General features: G+C 44.9%; 1 protein-coding gene and 1 long non-coding RNA gene across 11 annotated transcripts in view; one reads left to right on the plus strand and one right to left on the minus strand.

Moving 5' to 3' along the window:
* Positions 1 to 569: 569 nt before the first annotated feature.
* Positions 570 to 18,239, minus strand: LOC112993574 (uncharacterized). Of its 2 annotated transcripts, none has more exons than XR_010388468.1 (3): positions 18,120 to 18,239; positions 13,974 to 14,075; positions 570 to 4,439 (listed from the first exon to the last, which is right to left on the minus strand). It is a non-coding gene; the product is annotated as an uncharacterized LOC112993574 (long non-coding RNA). The 2 variants fall into 2 exon arrangements; XR_010388469.1 differs by lacking the exon at positions 18,120 to 18,239 and adding an exon at positions 15,836 to 16,272.
* The window catches only part of TRIM67 (tripartite motif containing 67), a 48,318-nt gene continuing 46,202 nt past the window's right edge, over positions 17,475 to 19,590 (plus strand). For all 9 annotated transcript variants that reach the window (XR_010388466.1, XR_010388467.1, XM_064509279.1 and 6 more), the window contains exon 1: positions 17,475 to 18,597. Coding sequence is in view for 7 of the 9 variants with exons in the window: in XM_064509279.1 (XP_064365349.1) it covers positions 17,689 to 18,597 (909 nt within the window). In the remaining 2 variants the exon portion in view is untranslated. The remainder of the gene's footprint in view (positions 18,598 to 19,590) is intronic.

A 19,590-nucleotide genomic window follows, 5' to 3' on the forward strand; every position in this document is an offset into this window, starting at 1 on the left:
CTCAGCTTTTTTTTTTTCCTTTTTGTAGCCATATAGCAATACCTTTACCATTGCAGACTGAAAAGCCTGGTTGTATTTGATTGCCTCTTTTCCTCAAAACTTATTCTGGAAGCATACCTGTGCATCCAGATCCACTCTAACATCAACATAGCAGGAATATAGCAGGCCAGCTAGGTGCATAATATATTTGTCTCACTCAACTTGAGCAGATGGGAAGGAAAATAGCTGGAGTTAGCACAGCTCAACTTCCCTCAGGCATTTCTCAGATGGCAGTGGTAGTGCAGACTGGCAATACCCTGCTGCCTTAATTTTGTCCTCTCAGATGACAGAAGCAACCTAGCCTGAACAAAGCATTATTCCCCTCTGGCTCTTCCTCTCCTTCCAGTTTACAGAACTGTACAACTACATTGTTTAAAGCATTGCTTGTATGGTAATTTTTCTCAGTCATCATGCAGTGCTTCATTTCTGTTGGTATTTAGGCAAAAAATAAATAATGGATAAATAAAAAATAGGCTGCTAAATTAAACACACAAGTGAAACATAAACAAAAACAACATAGGTCAAAAGAGGACTAGAAATAGTGGTATTATTAAGTCTTTTCATGTTTTATGCTAATCAGGTAGGTAGCCCACAGCTGAAAAAATAAACAGATCTTTCTTTTTGTCTGTGTTGTCAGTTTATTAAAAACCCATGATCACAACTGATTGATTTATCAAGAGATCAGAGAAAGGAAAAGCTACTGGGCTAAACACATCACTGAACAGAGCTCAACGGAAATCATTAAAGGTATACTGGAATGACTTTGTGTTTAGTTGGTGTCATCTATTCTCTGATGTAGAAGCAAATAGTTATACAAAAACAGTGGAAGAATCAAGTTAAGGCTGACTGTTGTAATGGACCTTTAGAGAAAACAAGCTACAGTTTAGGACAGTTGAAACTGAATATAATGGTTTTGAGCAAAACTTTGACCTGCAAAATTTGCTAATGCAAAATGAATTGCATACATGAATGTTAGTAGTGGTGTCATGAATGACATTTTAAAGACCTGGGTCAGCTAGTCAGTGAAGGAGAGACACATCCATGGTCTGGCTGCAGGTGCTGTTCATTCATGCTGCCTTGTGCTAAACAGAGGAAGCACTCAAGTCTTTTTAGCACCCCTACCCCAGAGACAGGCATGGCTGATACTTAGGAACATGCCTGAAGCACTAGAAGATCACAGTCTATCCCCTTGTCCCTCCTCCTGTCCCTTCTTTGATAAGATAGTAGCAGTTTCTGCCATTTTTCCATACTTAACCCAAAGATTCATCTCATCTCCAGCCTACCTTCCTCACATAATTTCTTTACATCAGTGGTTGGGAAATTGCTAACTGCTTTAAGCTTTTAGGATTTTCAAAAAGGCCACAGCCTTGTGTGCAACATATTCTCTTATGTATATTCACTGTGACTTAAATCATGCTAGACCTAGTTTAGAATGTCTGTAACATGGGCCAAAGAACTAAGAAAATTACAGAGGCTTTAGGATATCAACTACTTTATGGTCTAAGGACAAATATTGACTATTAGAGAGCCTGGAGTGGTAAGATACTGGGACAGATTTAAGCCTGTCTAAGCCAACTTGGTCCTGATTGCCTTTATATGGAACAGCTGGGTTAAATTAACTTTGAATTTCCAGGCTCCTAGCAGACTTCCATGCTTCCTACCTCCTTTTTTTGCCATGAAGTTCCATAAGGTTTATACCACGCTGTTCTATTTTTCTATATTACCCTTCCATCTTAATCCAGTGCTGTGTATTTCCTTCACATTTCTGAAGCTCCTTTAAATGAGTCATTCTGTAACATTTTGCTGTACATCCTTGTCTCACAAAGGTTGAATATATTTATCCCTACCTTTGAGAAGCTTCAGTGTAATGTGAACCACCAAAGGAGCTCTTTGGGCTTTTATTTTCTCTGTGGGAGTCCATGCTTAGTTTATCTTCTTTGCAGGATTCCACGTGAACAGCCAAGTCCATAATTGACACAGGAGGCCTGAAAGGGCTATCGGTGCAGGTGGAGCCTATACATATTTCATCCCATTGGCAGGGGTTTCTGTAGGCCTTGTGATCTTTGCAGGGATCCTTATAGGAAATCCAAAGAGCATAGTCTAGGAAGGGTTTGGAAAACCAGAAACACAGAGACAGCTTTGAGGTGTTTGTATCGGTGGTGGAAAGGAGAGATAATGACATTGAAAAAGAAGCAGGGAAGTAAGAAAAAGGCAAAGAGATAAGAAAAGCCTTTTTTGAGATTAAGGCTTCTGCAGGAAGGAAGGAGCTTAGCTGAAAGATCTGTGCGGCTTTGGCTGGAGCAAAGAAAATGGGGATTAATAAGCATATTTGAAGTGCTTGTTGGGGGGATAATACCCCAACAGCAGGGTAAGGGGTGTAAAAAGTGAGATAATAATTAAGAAGAAATAAAAAGGGAAGATGTGGCAAAGGGAAATTAGAAGTTTGTTGGAAAGAGTGTGAGAAAGTAGCACTCGAAAGAGGCGAGCAAGAAAGAAGGGAAAAGCCAAAGGAAGAGGAAAAAAGAGAAGGACAAGTACAATGTAAAAAATGTTATGCTGAAATATATGCAGGGGAGGAGGGGTCCTGTGATTCCCCCATTTCTTCTTGAATTTCAGCTAACATACATGATAAAAAGCTCCTATTTTTCCATTCACATCTCATTGTTTACATCTTTGCATGTAGCTTTTCCATGGTGACCTACGTATATGTGATTTCTGGACTGGATTGCACCATTTTGGATCACACCTGAAAATTTTCACAGAAACTTTGGCTATGGCAGAATACAGCTGTCAAAACCCTTTTATCATTTGTAATCTGAACAGTCTTTGGTAGACAGTAACTGATCGACATTTCTGATACCCTATTTCTCAACAGTTGCAGGGGCCTCTTGTTTACTTCTAGATAAACCTCAAGATTTGACTTGACTGCAACAGAAAAACTTTTTTCCTTGACAGCTATTGGGGGTTTACAATTCAGGGTCTAGATCACATCATAGTGAAGACCTCAGGACTCCATCATCTGTGCCATTTGGCAGCCAGTCAAAGACTATGGACTGTCTTTCAGGGCAAAGTTAGAGGTTCGTCTCCTTCCCCAGGTGTTTACCTGAAAGAATTTGGAAGGATTGGATAGAAGGGAGATGTGTTTGTTTTGGGGAATAGCGTGTCTTCTTCTGTCTCTGAGAAGTACATTTGGAGGTGTACTACTTGTAAACTATGTATGTGCTCTCCGAAATATCAGGTAGATGATGCACCATCTCAGTCTGTAAAAGCAATAAATAGGTACATGCTGATACTGTACAAATCCAGGATCTGTAACAAGAGCCAAGCTCTTCGTTGACAAGTAAAATGCAACTGACATTTGCACAGGACTTCACAGCAGCTTCTCAGACAGTACTGCACAAATTGAAAAAGAAAAAAAGCAGTCCCCGAAGAAACAGATGAAGACACGTTCCTCATGGATTACTTTGTCACAAGACTTCAGAATATGTCAAGAAGCAGTGAGCAGCATTTGTAGCCAAAATCCAGAAAGCAGTAACAGTTCTCTTGCCTAAGGCATTACAGTCACAAATGGGCAACCTGCTTCTGTAAAACTGGGGGGAGAGAGAAAGTTAAAGGCAAATCTTGACATCTGGAAATTAGTCAGCCATTCTGTGTCATTCCTGCTTGCATGTCTGTTTGGTAGCACAGCAGACTGATGAAAATGTTCCTCTATTCACAGACAATTTGAAAGCAAACTGGCAGATCTGCAACAGGAGCATATGCCTGTATTACTTTCAATCAAACTGCTTTACTAAAGTGAAGATACTTTAGTATCACGAAACACAAAGACTTGACTTAACGTTGCGCCCAGCTCTTCCTTGTCTTGCTCCTTCCCCTGAAGAAACCTCAGGCACAGGGGAGGCAGTTTCAGATAAACTTCTCACAAAACAGGCACACTCCTCTCACAGGACTTTTACTTGCCTCCCACCAGTTCAATCCTATCCCAGAATCTCCAAGGCACCCAACTGATTTTAAAAACAAATCAATTCCCTCCTCAAAATCTGTTCTATGTCTTTATGTAGCTTTATGTCTTTATGGATCCCTTCTCCAAGTTGTTCCCCATCTTCATGTCAAATGCTCCCTTTGCAAAAATTCTCATCCCAGTTCAATCATCTCTCCCCTTCCCTCCTTGTCCCACAGTTTTCCCTTTCCAGTATCATAGATGGCTCAGGCTCTTCTTTCTTATCACCAGCTGAGACTCCTTCCTGGTGGAGGTCACAGGTCTTCATGGTGGAGGAAGCTGGTGCTGAGAGAGGAGGAAGAGCTGAGAAGCAGTGAACTCCACAGAAATGTGAGATGGAGAGGGCTCTTCTCAGCTCTCTGTGTGCTCTCAGATGTGTTTCTTGTCAGTCTTGCAGCTCCTGGGAGAACAGAGGAGGAAAGGTTTTTTTCTTTCTCAGGTTGGCAGGCAACCAGACAGTCAGATGGGGCACAGGGGTGGCTACAGATCAAGAAATAAATAAAAATCTGAAGTCACTGGAATAAAGTTGCGCAAAGCCAACTCTGAGAGACAGAGATGTCAAACAGCTTTTCTCTATGATTAACCTTCGCCATGTTAGAAAATAGCTTTTTGCCATTGGGATATTGAAAGTGTTGGCCTTCGACAAACACATTGTTCAATTTCTTGTTTCTTCTTTCTCTCACAGAGCTCTCTTTCAATAATTCAAATAAATTCTCTTTGGGAGCTAGATTTTTATATTGGAATAATTAGGATCTTAAATTATTCCTGTAAACTGTTAGTGTGGCATCAGTCATGCCTGTCAGAAAGACATACCTCTCTTGTAGCAGTAGAAGTATTGTCTCTGGAGTGGTCAACAAACACAAGGGAAGCAACATTTATTTCTTAGACCAAATGATAAGACCTAAAGAAAGGCGTATGTATCGAAAGTTGTCCATTTTCTCCAACTATTTGAGCCGGTCTAATAAAAAGATACTATTTATCCCTACTAACCTTGTGTTGCTACAGTTACCTGTGCTTTGATCAGGGTCTGCAGTGTGCTTCAAACACTTCTTCAGGATGGTTGCTTGTTTTAATCACCACTGGCTGTCTCTTTTGCTATCAAAGGAGTTCCTTTTGCTAGCTTTTGATACAGGAAATGCATTACTTTGGAATCAAAGTGGTGTTTAACTCATCTCTGAGCACCTGGAGAGAAACCTTGAACAGCAGTTGCTGGTTAAATGTAAAATACGTATTTATTAACAGATGGGCAGGCTGAGTTATGTGGTTTTATATATATCGTTTGTCAAGTTGTATTGGTATTGCTGGAAGGTTACAGCAGCTTCTTTTGTATATTCCAGATTCAAGATATATTATCTTTATTTTTTGAATATAGATGTTAAATAGAAAACTTTAAAGCATAGGAAAATTAGTTTGAATTTCCTATTATATAATACCATTCAACTGAGTATCTGAAAACATCAGAAAAACATGCATTAATACTTACAGTGATCTTGTGATTATTATTGTAATTATTAGTAGTGGAGTGACAAATGACACAGTAAAAATATTTGAAATATTAAAAATCAAATAGGAAGAAGCAAATGGAAAACTAGTGCCCTCCGAATCTCAATTTGATCACCTTAGTAGCCCCTTCCACAATTCTTACAGACCTCATTCACCCTTAACTCCAGTAAACCTTCTCTAGATTGTGGTGATCAACAAGTTATGTATATACACCAATACAGAACAGGCTTACATGCAGTTCTTCATGGGGAATTTTCAGAGCTATCATTAAAGTCACTCTATATGGCTGTCAGAAAAAAGTTTTCTGCTTGAATAAGGAAAGCATGGGGCTTCAGCAGCAGGCTGAAGACCCTGATGATTCAGAGAGAGCCTCCTCATTTGCAGCTTTAGTGTCCATTTCAGGAAACCTAAGAAACAGCTCTATCCATTAGGGGCAGCTAACAAGACGAACTAGGATTGCTTCTGGGGAAATTCAGAAGAAACCATTATATATAAGTCATTTTTAGAAAGAGCATTGCCACACTTCTGGCTAACACAGCAAAAGCCAAAACAGATGTGCCATCTGGGGAATCAGCTCAGTCACCAGCCACTCTCCATGATGGGGAGAGAACTCTGAACTGCTTCAGAGTGGGAGAAGCTGTAGCTCTGAACATCTTGCCAAGGATTTTGCCAAAAATAATTGTCAGATCCCTTGATCCTGCCTCATTGTGAAAGAGATAATCTCACCGTAGAAATTCGTAGGTTTTGTTTCCTAGGATGATGTCCCCACTGAAAATTTTGAGACCTCTGTGGTCTCAAACAATAAGACTTCACTGATGATGATACTAAATGCAGGTAGTAATACAGTCCAACCCGTGTATCACCTAAGTTTTAGTTTAGCATGTCACATCTACATGAACGGGTGACATTTGCCAGTATCATTTGCACCTTAGTTTGAAATATAGTTATGGTTCCTGCTGAAGAATGAAATATAGTTATGGTTCCTGCTGAAGAAATGATTGTACACATTGTGCCACCCAACAGTTCTGACTGAAGTGAGCCATCCTGGATTGCTAACGACTTCTGAGAGGACCATAAATATGCGGGGAATGTGCTTCAGCAACCGAGAACGAATAGACCAGTGCACTCGAAGGGGTCAGGGCTGGAAGCAGTGGCTTTGTGGCCAGGAGGAAGGCTGTATGGCTGTGTGGCTGCTCCTAGCTGTGTGCCCGGGACATGTGCCACAGCAGGCAGTGCGAAAGGGGCCAGGGAGCCTAGGGTCTCATTAAGCCCCTGGGCAAGACGATGACATGAGAGTCAAAGGGCTCTCCAGAGAAGGCTGCATGGCCTATTTGTAGTGTAGTCCCTCTGTGTCCAGCTCGAGGGATGACAGTTAATTAAGTCTGAATTTCGGAGCTACCCATAATCATATGGACAGGACTGGCCAGGCCAGAAATACCCTGACTCAGAAGCAGGCAGAACAGCAAGCAAGGATCTGTGAAGCAGTAAACTGCTACTTTGGCAGAGGGAGGAGGCATCCAGTCTCCTCCTGCCTTCGTGTTCCGGTATCCCTCTACCTCCTAGTTAGTACTGTTGCTGTCACTTCAGCTAGAAAGCCTCTAGGGGTAGGATTTGCTTCATCTGACTTTACCCATCCGAAGGCAAGGTGTCAAGTCTAACCTTGTCATCTGGGCTCCCTCTGCTGTCAGTGGAGAGACACAGGCACGACCAGAGGGCCTTAGGCACCTGGGCTGCGGTAGGGCGACTCTCCCCAGGAGGTGACTGTGCCTTGCACTGGCTGCAGAGGCAACCCAGACAACTACCTTTGCATCCACACACTTGCATGAGACACCTGCAGCAAGGTGAAATGAATCCCATCCTGTACCATTGCCCTCTTATTTGCTGAACTGCACTGTGTGCAGATCAAGAATGGAGACTGAATTTTACCAAATTAGAAACAACAGCACCATTCAGATAGGAAACATCCGAGTTATTGTGAGCAAATATAAATCACCATGTTGTCCTCCTACAAAATGTTTGCTGTGCTGCTAAATGAACCACAACTGTTTTAATATTCCACTGACTTTTGTTACTCAGCAACTACTGTGGTAGTTCAGCAGTGAGTAGGCTAAACTGCATTTTCCTAGAAGAAAAGTAATGAAATAAAATGGAAAGATAAGATGTAGAAAGGGAATGATGAAACCTGTGGCACAGCAGGAGGGAAATGAGGAGAAAATGGAAGTTTGACAGACTGGAAAGGTTAAGCCGCAGACACAACTCCTGGAAAGGGATCGGAGGGTCACCAGCCTATTACGAGATCAAGGGAAGACAAGTTGAGAAGTAGAGTGGAATGATTTAAAAGAGGGATAGTGAGAGGGAGAGATTAGGCCAGTACAGCATACTACTAGAGTAGAGATCTGCCTGATTGGTGTGAAAGGAATTTGGTAAGGTTGTTGTAATCCTAATCTTCTGATCTGAATCATTATAGAAGGATGCCGATACATACTTTGAAGATACATGATTTCTATTTGCATTGAAAGCCATCTGAATCTTAGGGGATATATCTCAAGTTAAAAGAAAAGATTTTAAAAAATAAATGGTTGGACCAACACCCACTGCTCTGCCTTTGGAGCCAGGACAGCTCATCTCCCTTCTCTACTGTAAAATAAGGGAGCACTCATGCACAGCAAAGAGTGCTGATCTCTGCAAGCACTGCTGCTCTTTGGAGCTGCCTCTGTAGAAATGTGCTCATCCATGTGAGTAAAGCTTTGCGTGCATGTATACTATACATACATAACTGTCTACAAAACTGTGGGAATTCTTTTAATTCCTCCACCTACCTTAACCTTTTTTTCCTCTTCCTCAGATTCTCCTCAGCATTTTTTCTCCACATCTGTTTTGTTACACAGTTCCCAACACAGAACTCAGTATCAGTTAACATGGAAGAGGAGTTCTGATATGTGTTTACTCATGGCAGTGCCCTTGCAACTCCAAACTTCTTCTTTTTTCTTTTTTTTTTTTTTTTTTTTTTTTTTTTTTTTTAGCTCACGACCACAAATTGCTGGAGGATGGAAGAGTATACTGAAGAAGTACTACTATATGCTTACTTCTATCTTATATTCTTCTCTCACTATCCATTAGCAGCCACTGTTAAAGTCAGGAAGGACTAGGTTCATCTTCAGGCTGATATGATACAGCCTTTCATATGTTCTTCCTTGCGTAATTGCTTTCTAAAAATTAAATCATTTGGTAAAGGACAAATGAAATAATCACCTGGGGTTCTTTTTTGCTGGGGTAACATAAGACCATGTATGTGACATTTTGTTTGAATTAAGACTGTAATCATATACACATTGCTGAAGCTGCTATGTTTTATAATAGGGTCTTATTATTTTCTGCATATCTTTTCTTTGTGTGAGGAGTTTTTTCTTTCTATTAAATTGCATATCCATAGAGGATTTGGGGGCACTCGGCCAGTCAATCCAATTTAGAGTGGGATAGTGGTTGCTGTGGGCTAAGTCTCTTATCTGTTCCCTTCAGTTGTTTTACTTTTCTGCTATTCATGGAAACATAAAATTAAAAGTGGAATCAACTCAGAGGCAAGAGCCCAGCAAGAGACTTAGGAGGAAAAAGTTAAGGGGGGAGATTCTGACTAATCTCACTGCAGCTGGGATAATGTGCTGATGTCTCTCTTTTTTAAATACGCATACAGTAGATTTGGTATTTCACAAATATTGCTGTTTCATTTATCTTTGTGGGTATCAAAGCAAGTATCAGAAGAAATTTGAAATCAGATTGGTAATAGGCTTTTTTCTGAAGAAGAAGTGGGATTTATGGAATTATGGTTTACCACATGCTGTGTACTGAGAAATGATTAAGCTACAGGAATGAATAGGAAGCCTGAAAATGGATTAGCCATTCCTATAGGAACAGCAGAAGCATAAAGAGGAACAAGTCACCATATATACTTGACTCCATGCATACTTCATATTATGTGCACGCTAATGTGAATGAGCAGCTCATGCTATTGAAATCAGTGGTTACAATGGGGCAAAACTGAGAAAAATAAAAATTAAGTCTGATGGGCCTGGTTTGCTTCATAGGATACATAATTGTCTTGCACCTTTTAATCTGGACCAGAGAAGGCTTTGCATTTCTTCTTGCTTACTTATTCCCAGTACTCTAAATGATGACAGCTTCATATGTCCCTCAATGACCTAGATTGCTGGAGGTAGAGATGAGTCTGGCCATACTGCCTTTTTCACGCAAACCACTCTGCTGGGCTTCTATTCTGGGGATGGCATTAGGCAATGTACACTGACACATAAAATCTCTTACATAAGGGGTTCTCCCAAGGGAGGATCCTCTGCCCCTTGTATCAGAGCAATGCAAAAAAGAATAAAGAAAACATGCCTCTTGTATCCCATCTGCTGCTTTCTGTCTGGCAGGTCCTTCCCACAGCAGCAGTAAGAGAGACTAGCACCAGGGTTCAGGAGAGAGATCCGCACCTACACAGAGCACAGAGCACTTGTGACATGTAGAGACTATGCAGCAAAGTGGCTATTGGGGAAACCTGCTGTGAAAGCAGGGAAAAAGAAATTCTTTAGTGCCTGAGGGACAGGTAGGCAAAACCTCTTTCACTTGAACATGACTTTCTTGCCATGGCCAGTACAGAGGACTTACGGGATAAACCCCACCTCTTTGTACGCAGGAATCAGAGATGCCTTTGGAGTTGGGTTGGCTGTGAGGTAGGGAAGGACCAGAAAACTGGAAGGAGGATGTGCTGTTGTGAGATGAGCAGTGGGAGAAGGGCAGAGAGAAAGTGATGGGTGTCAGAATGGGGGGGTAAAGGAGCAAGGGAGCTTCCCTGGAGTGCAAGTGAACAAGAGTAGCAAGGGAAAGCAACAAAAGAAAGAGAAGAAGAAAGAGAGAGAAGCAGAGCCTTTGTACACATTTAATAATATTAAAAGATACCATCATAGAAGAAAGGAAGATGCAGCAAAGGGAAAGAAAGAACAAAGGCAGAAATAAGTTGTTTTTCAAATCAGAAAATGGAATGCTAAATGAAACAATAAGGAATATTTCTGATGTAAGCGTCATCAGTTTGGCTGACTTCCATTTCCTCCCTACCACTAGGTAGCTCAATTAGCTACTGAAAGAGAGGGGTGTGGAAAAGTGGTAAACTCAGCAAGGTGAGGTGCTGTGTTGATGAAAAAAAGTATCTAAATCTCGGCGTATTGTGGATTTGCCTCTTCACCTGATTAATGCTGATGTCTCAGGCCATGGCCACACTGCTCTCTGAATCTGATATAAATCCTCAGTGCTGCTGCAATGGCCCCCTCCTTCCCACCCCTGTCCTTGTGTAGGCACTGGCATCCGTGAATCCAAATGGTGATGCTGAAACCTAACGATTTTGTGCTGGATTGATTCTCATGGCTGCATGAATGCTACTGTGAGCATAGGAGAAAAACAGTGAGAACAGGCGGTGAGGGGGGTGGCAGAAAGGACCTCCCTTCACAACAGTGCCATGGATTTATGCCAGAACCAACTCACAAGGCATAAGTTCCAGTTAAGATAGTTAGACCTCTTAGGAATTCTCTTCCATGTTGATTCTCTGGTGTATAACAATGTATGAGTTCTAGTTTATTTAATGGAAACCAAGCTAAAAATTGAAGGGGAAGCTTAAGGCAGTCCCCATTTCTGCAGTCTGTTTCAAAGCCTGTCAGTCTGTGCCTTAGTTGTGATTAATTTCCTACACTTATTCCTAGTGATTCTGCTTTCTTGGTTTCTACACCTTGTTTCTCCATGAAGCTTCCAAGTCTGCTCCTGGTTTTCACTGCTCCTGGACAACATTGCAGTAGAGGGAGGAGGCTTTGGTCAAATCCACTAGAACTTCATGTAAATTTTGTCCCAATAACATCAGCTAAAGGAGATTTCCCTTAGTCTAGCAAATGAATCTGTTCAGAGCATGGTTTCTGGAGGCCTTCTGAGAGGTTCTACTCTCTATCTACTTGCAAAATAAAAAAGCAAAGCCCATCTCTAGGGTATTGATAAATCCTTTACGGTTCAGCAGAATTCCTCACTAGCTATTTTATGCTAAACAATGATAGCATTTTTCTATCTTTTCTTATGTATAGTAGAGCTGTAGAAAAGCTACTTAGGCCTCTCTTCTTGATAAAAGACCTTTCTCAGTGAGTGACAAATGGATCAGCTTGCTAGCTCAGTTCCCAGAATATTGCCTGCTCTTTCAGGGGCAAAAATTCTCTACCTCCTTTCTGTAAGTAATTTCTTTACATGTGGAGAGGTTGCCCGGGGTGGGGGTGGGGTGGGGGGAATGGTAGCATTTTACACCCACTTTAAAACTGGGCATACAAATATGTAGTCTAGCCTAGCTTCTTTTCTAATTGTTTTCATTCAGCCCATCTTGTGCTCTCAGGAAATAGCAGCACCTCAACGTTAAGGGTACTTTCTCTTCTCCTTCCTTTGTTTTTGTTGGAGGTTTTTGCCCCTCTTCCCTCTTCTACCCCCTGGCCCCTACCCCTCACTGCACTTAGAATACCATTACATTTTCCCTACCTCCTTCCAGTGTTCCTGCCCAAAGAGAACAGTAGAACAAGTTTGGATTTTAGATAATCCTTGGTGAGTTTACCAAAGCCAGATAAGCTCCTCTTCCTCTGCTGGCATGAGCTGGATGATGCTGGGGACAGCAGGGAACCAAGGCAGGATGGGAGCAGAGCACGCTAAGGCAGACTGTGTTCAGGACAGCTTCCTGCAGCCTTCTCCTCAAATGGGCAGGGTGAACATGGTTAGTGAGCAGACTGCACCACGCTGGGCAGCTGAGATGCAGGCAGCCTCCACCACTCCCTATTAAGACCAGCCACAGTCCCTGTTCCTGTGACAATTGAGCACAGAGGCCTTTTGTGGTTAGTGACACTGCTGGAGAGTACAAAATGAAGAGCCATAATCTGATCCCTGCCATAGCACCTATTGAAACCACATCTGCTCTGTAGGAAATTTACACACTAGCTTAAAAAAAAAGGTAGCAAATGTTACAAGAGCTCTGTATAATAACAGTATGGTGAAGACATTGATTATGATTCCATAGTTAATAGTGCTCTGAAGCAGGTTTAAAATAGGGCACAATTTCCTGTTCTCCTTTATATGTAGTTGTTCAGGGTCCAGCCTTCCATTCTCCCAGCTCTTAGTTTGAATTTTAGCAGAGAAGGGAAGGATCTCACTCCACCACAGGAACAGCAACACAGAGACGGTTCCTTGTAAAGCAGAAAAGACAAAATGCCCCTGGAGTAATTCCAGAGACTTGCATTCTGAGGGGTTTTTCACAGAAACACGGGATCTTATTCTTCAAGAGTGCTAATTGTGGATTAGTGCCTTGTGTTTTCTTTCTGATTTCTTTTCAACAAAAATTTGCAAAGAAGTATTGAAAACGACCTCTTACTGAGATTTGTCTGTGCCAACCTCCTATTCTTTGTTGCCATATATGTTTAAAACAGTATTTTTCTTTATACCAAATTTCATAGATTACAGGAGTAGATTTAGGTATGTGAGTATGTCTTGAGAAACACATTTAGGATCAAGCATTATTTTTTGCCATTTTAACCATGATAACAAACGTATACTCAGCAGACAGTCTGAGCAAAATTCCATTGTCTAGAATTGGCCTCAGTTTTGAATAGTATTTTTCTGGCAGATTTAATCCTCTGATGGAAAAAATTCAATACGTAGCTGCATTTATAATACAGATACAGTCTTCTCCTGCTAGCCAACAGATAAGCTTTTTATCAGCAGCCATGCTTCTGTGTCACTATTCTGGGCTCCTGCCAAGTTCTGCCTTCACTCTTTCATGAACAGATCAATGTGCAAGCATTTGAAAACCCTAAATAACATAATAGATACTTGAATGCATGCTCAAAAAAAAAAAAAAAAAAAAAAAAAAGAACCAACAGATTTTGAAACTGTTGTGTTTATATAATGTACCTAATGCAAATCTACAAAAACAAGGAAAAAAGGAAATATAGTAGCACATAGCTACCATTTCCAAAGCGCCCCGCTCCACAGATCGTATGCATCAGCTTTACCCCTAACCTGCAATGGAGCCACCTCCCATGCCCGCTTTCCACATCACCCTTCAAACAGAACATACAACAGCAACTGCAACTAGTAATGTTGGAAAGAAAAGTCTGGGTAAAAAATGCAATGAAGAACAAGTAGAGAGAACAGATTACAGAGCCGCACATTGTTTGTTATGTAAATAGCAATGCCAAAGTGTGAATGGCGTGTGTGTACCAAAACACATATCCACTCGCTGGTACAGTAGCCTAAAATTCAGAGATGATCAGCAGCTGCAGCTGCTGTGTCCTGTGTGGTTGCTGAGGGCATCCTCCTCCGATAATTGAGTAATGTGCATTTGTAACGATACAGCGAGACTCCTCACCTTACACTGTAACACAAGCTGCTGGCAGTTGCCCAGATGCATTTTGTCTTCTCTGTTTTCTGAACTCTTCCTTTGTAGCTCTTTTTGCAATGGAATGAGCACCTGTGGAGATAAGATCTTTTTTTTCCCTCTGTTACCCTTCAAACCACAAGACATGTGCTTTGAGTGATACCAGTTAGCAGGAGCAATGCTGAAATACTGGAATCAAAGTGTTCCCCACAGGTAGGGAAAAAGAAAACTGAAGAAAGTGAAGTGACCTTGGTGGACAGTTTTTGAAGAAAAAAGCTGAGAAAAGGAAGAGAAAACTAATAGGAAAGAAGGTTAATGTGAGGACAACCTAAAATATAAAAGAGTGCAAGAAAAGAAATGGGAAAACACAAAACAAGAAATGAACAAACAGAAGAAGAAGGCATAAGCAATGAAACAAGAGAGACAAAAAGATGAATCAAATCTCTCTTTACTGAGAGGTTATATTGCAATATGACTTATCTTTTTTTTTTAAATATAAATTTATAAATAAACTCCATTAGCTTTTTTCTGTCATGGTGATATAAAAGATGCTAATGATAAGTTCTCACAGAGGGTAAATAGTTTAAGGGGATGATACTAGTGATACTGAGGTATTAAAATAAAGATCAAAGCCATGACTGCCAGAATAGGGTTTCTGGGTTATCCATATACAGCTACAGTTCCAGCAGATTAAAGACTCATTTGAACATAAAAAACAAAGAATCATACGGATCATCTCCATTTTAAGAATGGCTTCATTACAAAACATAATGAGGGCCAGATTCTGTCAAGCTCAGACTGAATGCTGCTTTATGAATAGCTCCATTGAAATTACTGGGATCTACACGATATGACATGCTCCTCAACAAAAGTAAGTGCGTCCAAAGTTAGTCTTTGGAGGTCACAGGGATCACTCAAGCTAAGTGCCATTTTTCACTACTTATATTAGTTCCTGTTCTGGCCTCTGGAGTAGTACAGATGATAGCAGCATTTTGATCCTTCCAACATCAGTAATGCACTTAAAACTAAACAGACAAGTATTTGTCATAAGGAGGAAAATCTGTGCTCTGCACCTCATCAGAGCATTTAGTATTCCATCAGAAGTCCATGGTGCCACGTGGATGAACGTTTCTGCATACAACCTCTACAATTATTTAGAAACAAGAACTGTTCTGGGATCAGTAGGATACGTAAACCGGTGCATTGGACTACACAGCTCTTCCTCCTGTCAAAGCCATAGCTCTCCTGAACATAAACATTTGAGACAAACTTACGACATATGTGAAAAGGATCTTCAGTGAAGTAAAAGAGACACCACAGTGAAGAGAAGACCAGACTATTTTTTCAACATCAGTTTTTGGTTCCATAATCTCCATTTCAAATGTCATCTGTTACGGAAATATGCTCTGAGTCTGTTTCAGGTGTGTGGAAAGGATGCATAAAGTTCAGTTTGAAAAAGAATGGTGTGACTGATCACACTTGCACTTCAGAGACGACTAGTAAAGCCTATTTGGCTTCCTTTCCTGCCATTTCCCTTTGTAGTCAAGGGCAAACAATATTAGAATTTTATGTACGCTATAGTGCAATGGTCAAAATGTAAATGTAAAAATTCACTGTATTAAAACTCTGGAACTTGTAAGCCAAGGCGAAAAACCACCTATAAAGATGAACTGGTCGGGTTTGGTTGGCTGTTTGTTTTCACCACTTCCTGTCGAATTTGTCCATTTTTGTTTGTATGTCTCAGAATTAATAGTACGATTATATACATTATGATCACTGGCACTGAACACACGAGACAGGTAAAGAAAGAAGGCAAAAGTCCAGAAAGCAAGCTATTGTGTCTTCCTAATTACCTTTAGGATTATGACTTCCAACGTATTCGATGAAATTTGTGACTCAGATTCACCTATATGTATACAAGAAATCTTCAGCATACTTCCACTCCCACTGCTGACAGATGGTAGAACAGAGAATAAAGGCTATGAAGATAACAACATTTCACCCACAGCTTTTTCTTACTATGTAGTAGCGTACGGTGGCTGTGATATCAATGACATTTCAGAACTTTTCTTGCACTGCTGAGTTTTCTGGGTGGAGGTAGCCCAAAATACAGTCATTCTGTAAACTCTAAAACTTGGCATAGAGGTCACACCAAAGAAAAAGATACCTAATATTCAGCAATCAGTGCTTGCTAGAATAGTTTATGTGGGTCAGTGTGATTTCTTTAATGTGCCAGAGGACAGACCTGCCCCATTCAACCTTGAACTGGGGAACTACAAAGCTTTAAAACCACTCTGGACTTTTCCCCCCCTCAACTTGCCATAAGAATGTCTAGGCAAGATATGAGAAGGAAAACTGCAGAGAGGAAAGAACAAAAAAACCTGGAACCTCGAATATATTCATACTTTCTGTCCCTGATCTTGCTTTTTTATGCATCAACAGTTAACAATCTGGCAAAAGAGCGAAACCTGAAACTGGAAATTTTTTTCCTACCCCGTATCACAAAATACTTGTAATGTATTAAGAAACATTACTATGAGAGGTGATGTATTTAATGTGTTCATTCTTTTCTCATTTGACACCAATTAGTACTGCATTTTTAAACAGCTGCCCTGAAACCACCAACTTGCATTTCGAAACAAACAAACAAAAAAACTTTGGAATCTGCTGGTGGAACTGAAATTAATACGGAAGTGGCTTTTAAACAAGGTACACGAATGAAAAGAACCTGGTGAAATGTCTCCTATCTATAATCTCCTCATTATGAAAATAACCCACCGCTACCTCTACGCTAAGCATATGTGGAGTAAACAAAACAGATGGGGGATTTCCCACTGCTGCTTGCTTTCTTCCAAGGATGGTTATTTCCAGTTCACAAGCTCTCGGCTGTCATCCCCGGTTTGTCTCCGCAGCAGACTCGCGCTGGGGTTACACGGCCGCCGGCCCGGGCGATGCGGCCCCTCTCCCTGCACCTCGCGCTCTTTCGCCCCCTTCGCCCGCGGAATTTGCGGCCAAGGGTCGCGCTCGGGCCTTTAACCCCTTCTGCCCACTGCTCCCTGGCAGCGCCTGACATTTTGTGGCTCTCGTCCGTAGGGACGAGAGATGCACGACGGAGAAGCGCGCTCCCGCCTAGCCACAGGCTTGCGAGCTGCCTCCGTTGGCCTCAGCGCGGGGAGGAGAGGAGAAGCGGCTGCGGATGACGGAGAGCCGCCGGTGCCCACCGCGCTACCTAAGCACCCGGCGGAGCGGCGTAAACACGGGAAGACACCGCAGGGGAGAGAGCCTTTAAAAAACGTTCTCGGTGCCCCCAGCCGCGCGGCGAGCCGCCACTTATTTGCTGGAAAGGGCTCCTCCCGCCCCTTCCTCCTCCTCCCCCGCCTCCCTCCCCCATATATCACTATCCCGTGCCATGAGCGCCCGAGCTGCCCCGCCGCGCCGCCTGCCCGAGCCGCCGCCGGGAGGAGCCCCCTCGCCTTGAGCCGCCGCCGCGGCCCCGCCGGGCGCAGCGCTGCCCGGCCCGGCCCCGCGGAGCTGTCTAGCCGCGGCGGGTCCTGAAGCCGCCCCGGAGCCCTCGGCGGCATCGGCCCGGCGCCCGGGGGCCAGGTAGGCGGCGGCGGCGCCGCAGGGGATGGGGGGAGCCGGCGGCGGCGGCGATCCCGCGGCGCCCGCCTGAGCCCGCCCGCGCCCCGCGCACAAAGCCGCGGCTATGGAAGAGGAGCTCAAGTGCCCGGTGTGCGGCTCGCTCTTCCGCGAGCCCATCATCCTGCCCTGCTCGCACAATGTCTGTCTGCCCTGCGCCCGCACCATCGCCGTGCAGACCCCCGAGAGCGAGCAGCACCTGCCGGCCCTGCTCCACCCGCGGGGCCCCGCGCCGCCCGCCGCCGCCTCGGGGCCGGGGCCGGGGCCGGGGGCGGCCGCGGGCGCCGCCGCCTCGCTGGACGCCGAGTGCGCGGCGGGCGGCGGGGACCACGCCGACAAGCTGAGCCTGCACAGCGAGACCGACAGCGGCTACGGCTCCTACACGCCCGGCCTCAAGTCGCCCAACGGCGTGCGGGTGCTGCCGCTGGTGCCGGCGCCCCCGGGCGCGGCGGCGGCGGCCCCTCCGCGGGGCGGCGGCGCCGCCAGCTCGTCGCTCACCTGCCCGCAGTGCCACCGCAGCGCCTCCCTGGACCAGCGCGGCCTCCGCGGCTTCCAGCGCAACCGGCTGCTGGAGGCCATCGTGCAGCGCTACCAGCAAGGCCGCGCCGCCGCCGCCGCCAAGTGCCAGCTCTGCGACCGCAGCCCGCCCGAGCCGGCCGCGGTGCTGTGCGAGCAGTGCGAGGTGCTGTACTGCGCCGCCTGCCAGCTCCGCTGCCACCCGGCCCGCGGGCCCTTCGCCAAGCACCGCCTGGCGCCGCCGCCCGCCCCCCCGGGCGCCCCCGGCGGCGGCGGCGAGGCCGGCGGGAAGGGGGCGGGCGGCGGCCGCAAGGGGCCGACGTGCGCGGAGCACGACCTGGAGAACTACAGCATGTACTGCGTGAGCTGCCGCAGCCCCGTGTGCTACCAGTGCCTGGAGGACGGCAGGCACGGCAAGCACGACGTGAAGGCCCTGGGAGCCATGTGGAAGCAGCACAAGGTAAGGCACGATGCCCGCCCGCCTGCCGCCATGCCCTGCGCGAAATGGCCGCCGGGGCTTGGGCCTCCCCGCGGGCCGGAGCTGGGGTGGCGCTCCCCAGCAGAGCGGGGGCTGTCCCTGATGGACATCTGGGGTCTGTGGGCATGGAGGCCGCTTCGTGCCCCTCATCCTCCTGGAGCCTCCCACTCTTTTTCCAGCTCTCTGCTCTCTCCCGACTTCCAGCGATCCCTGGTCTCCGCTGGGATTTGCTGCGCTCCCACAGACTCTCTCCCTTCGGCCTGGCGTTAGCACGTCTCAAACCGGGGTGGCCCCCCGGGCGCACGCCTGGGGTTGGCGAGCCTGCCCGCCTTGGTGGCCGTTCGCAGGGTGCTGGGGAGCCTGCCTGGCTGTGCCGACCCCTTGCAGGCAGTGGCAGCAGGCCGCGAGCACGTGGAGGATGCAGGATGCTCCTTCTGTCCCTTCTGCGGGTGCCTGTCACCTGGGGCTTCCCACCACCCTTTCCTCCCCCTCAGTTAGGGAAGGTGGCCTGGAGCCGCCTGAAAGTTTTAGGCAAGAGAGTGCAAAAGGGATCTATTGGAGGCTCACCACACGTCGTGTTGTGTCATGGGCCTCTTTGAGGATGGGGAGAGAGGGGAGCTCCCAAAGAGGCCGGGGACAGCGGCTGGAGGGACCTGTCGTGACAGAAAAATGCACAAGGAAAAGTTGGATGGAAAAGTAGGGTGGGGCTTGGGGACAGGTAGTTTTTCCTGGTTCACCTAATGTTGTAGCTCGATTCATCCCTCCCTGGTACTGCTGCTCCTTTGCTGTCCCTGGAGCTCCTCTGGGAGATTGCAGAGTTGGTCACCGTGCAGCAAGGGCAGTTTGCTGAAACCCGGTAGAGCTGCTGGGCCGTTTGGCCACGGTCTCTTCTTGAGAAGTTCAACTACTTGAATAAAGAGCAAGGCATAAACTTTAAAGTTAAAAAAGAGCGTAGGAAGTTAGCTCGTTCTTGGT

Source organism: Dromaius novaehollandiae, chromosome 3 (assembly GCF_036370855.1).
Source record: "Dromaius novaehollandiae isolate bDroNov1 chromosome 3, bDroNov1.hap1, whole genome shotgun sequence".
In the NCBI taxonomy this organism is placed as follows: Eukaryota; Metazoa; Chordata; class Aves; order Casuariiformes; family Dromaiidae; genus Dromaius; species Dromaius novaehollandiae.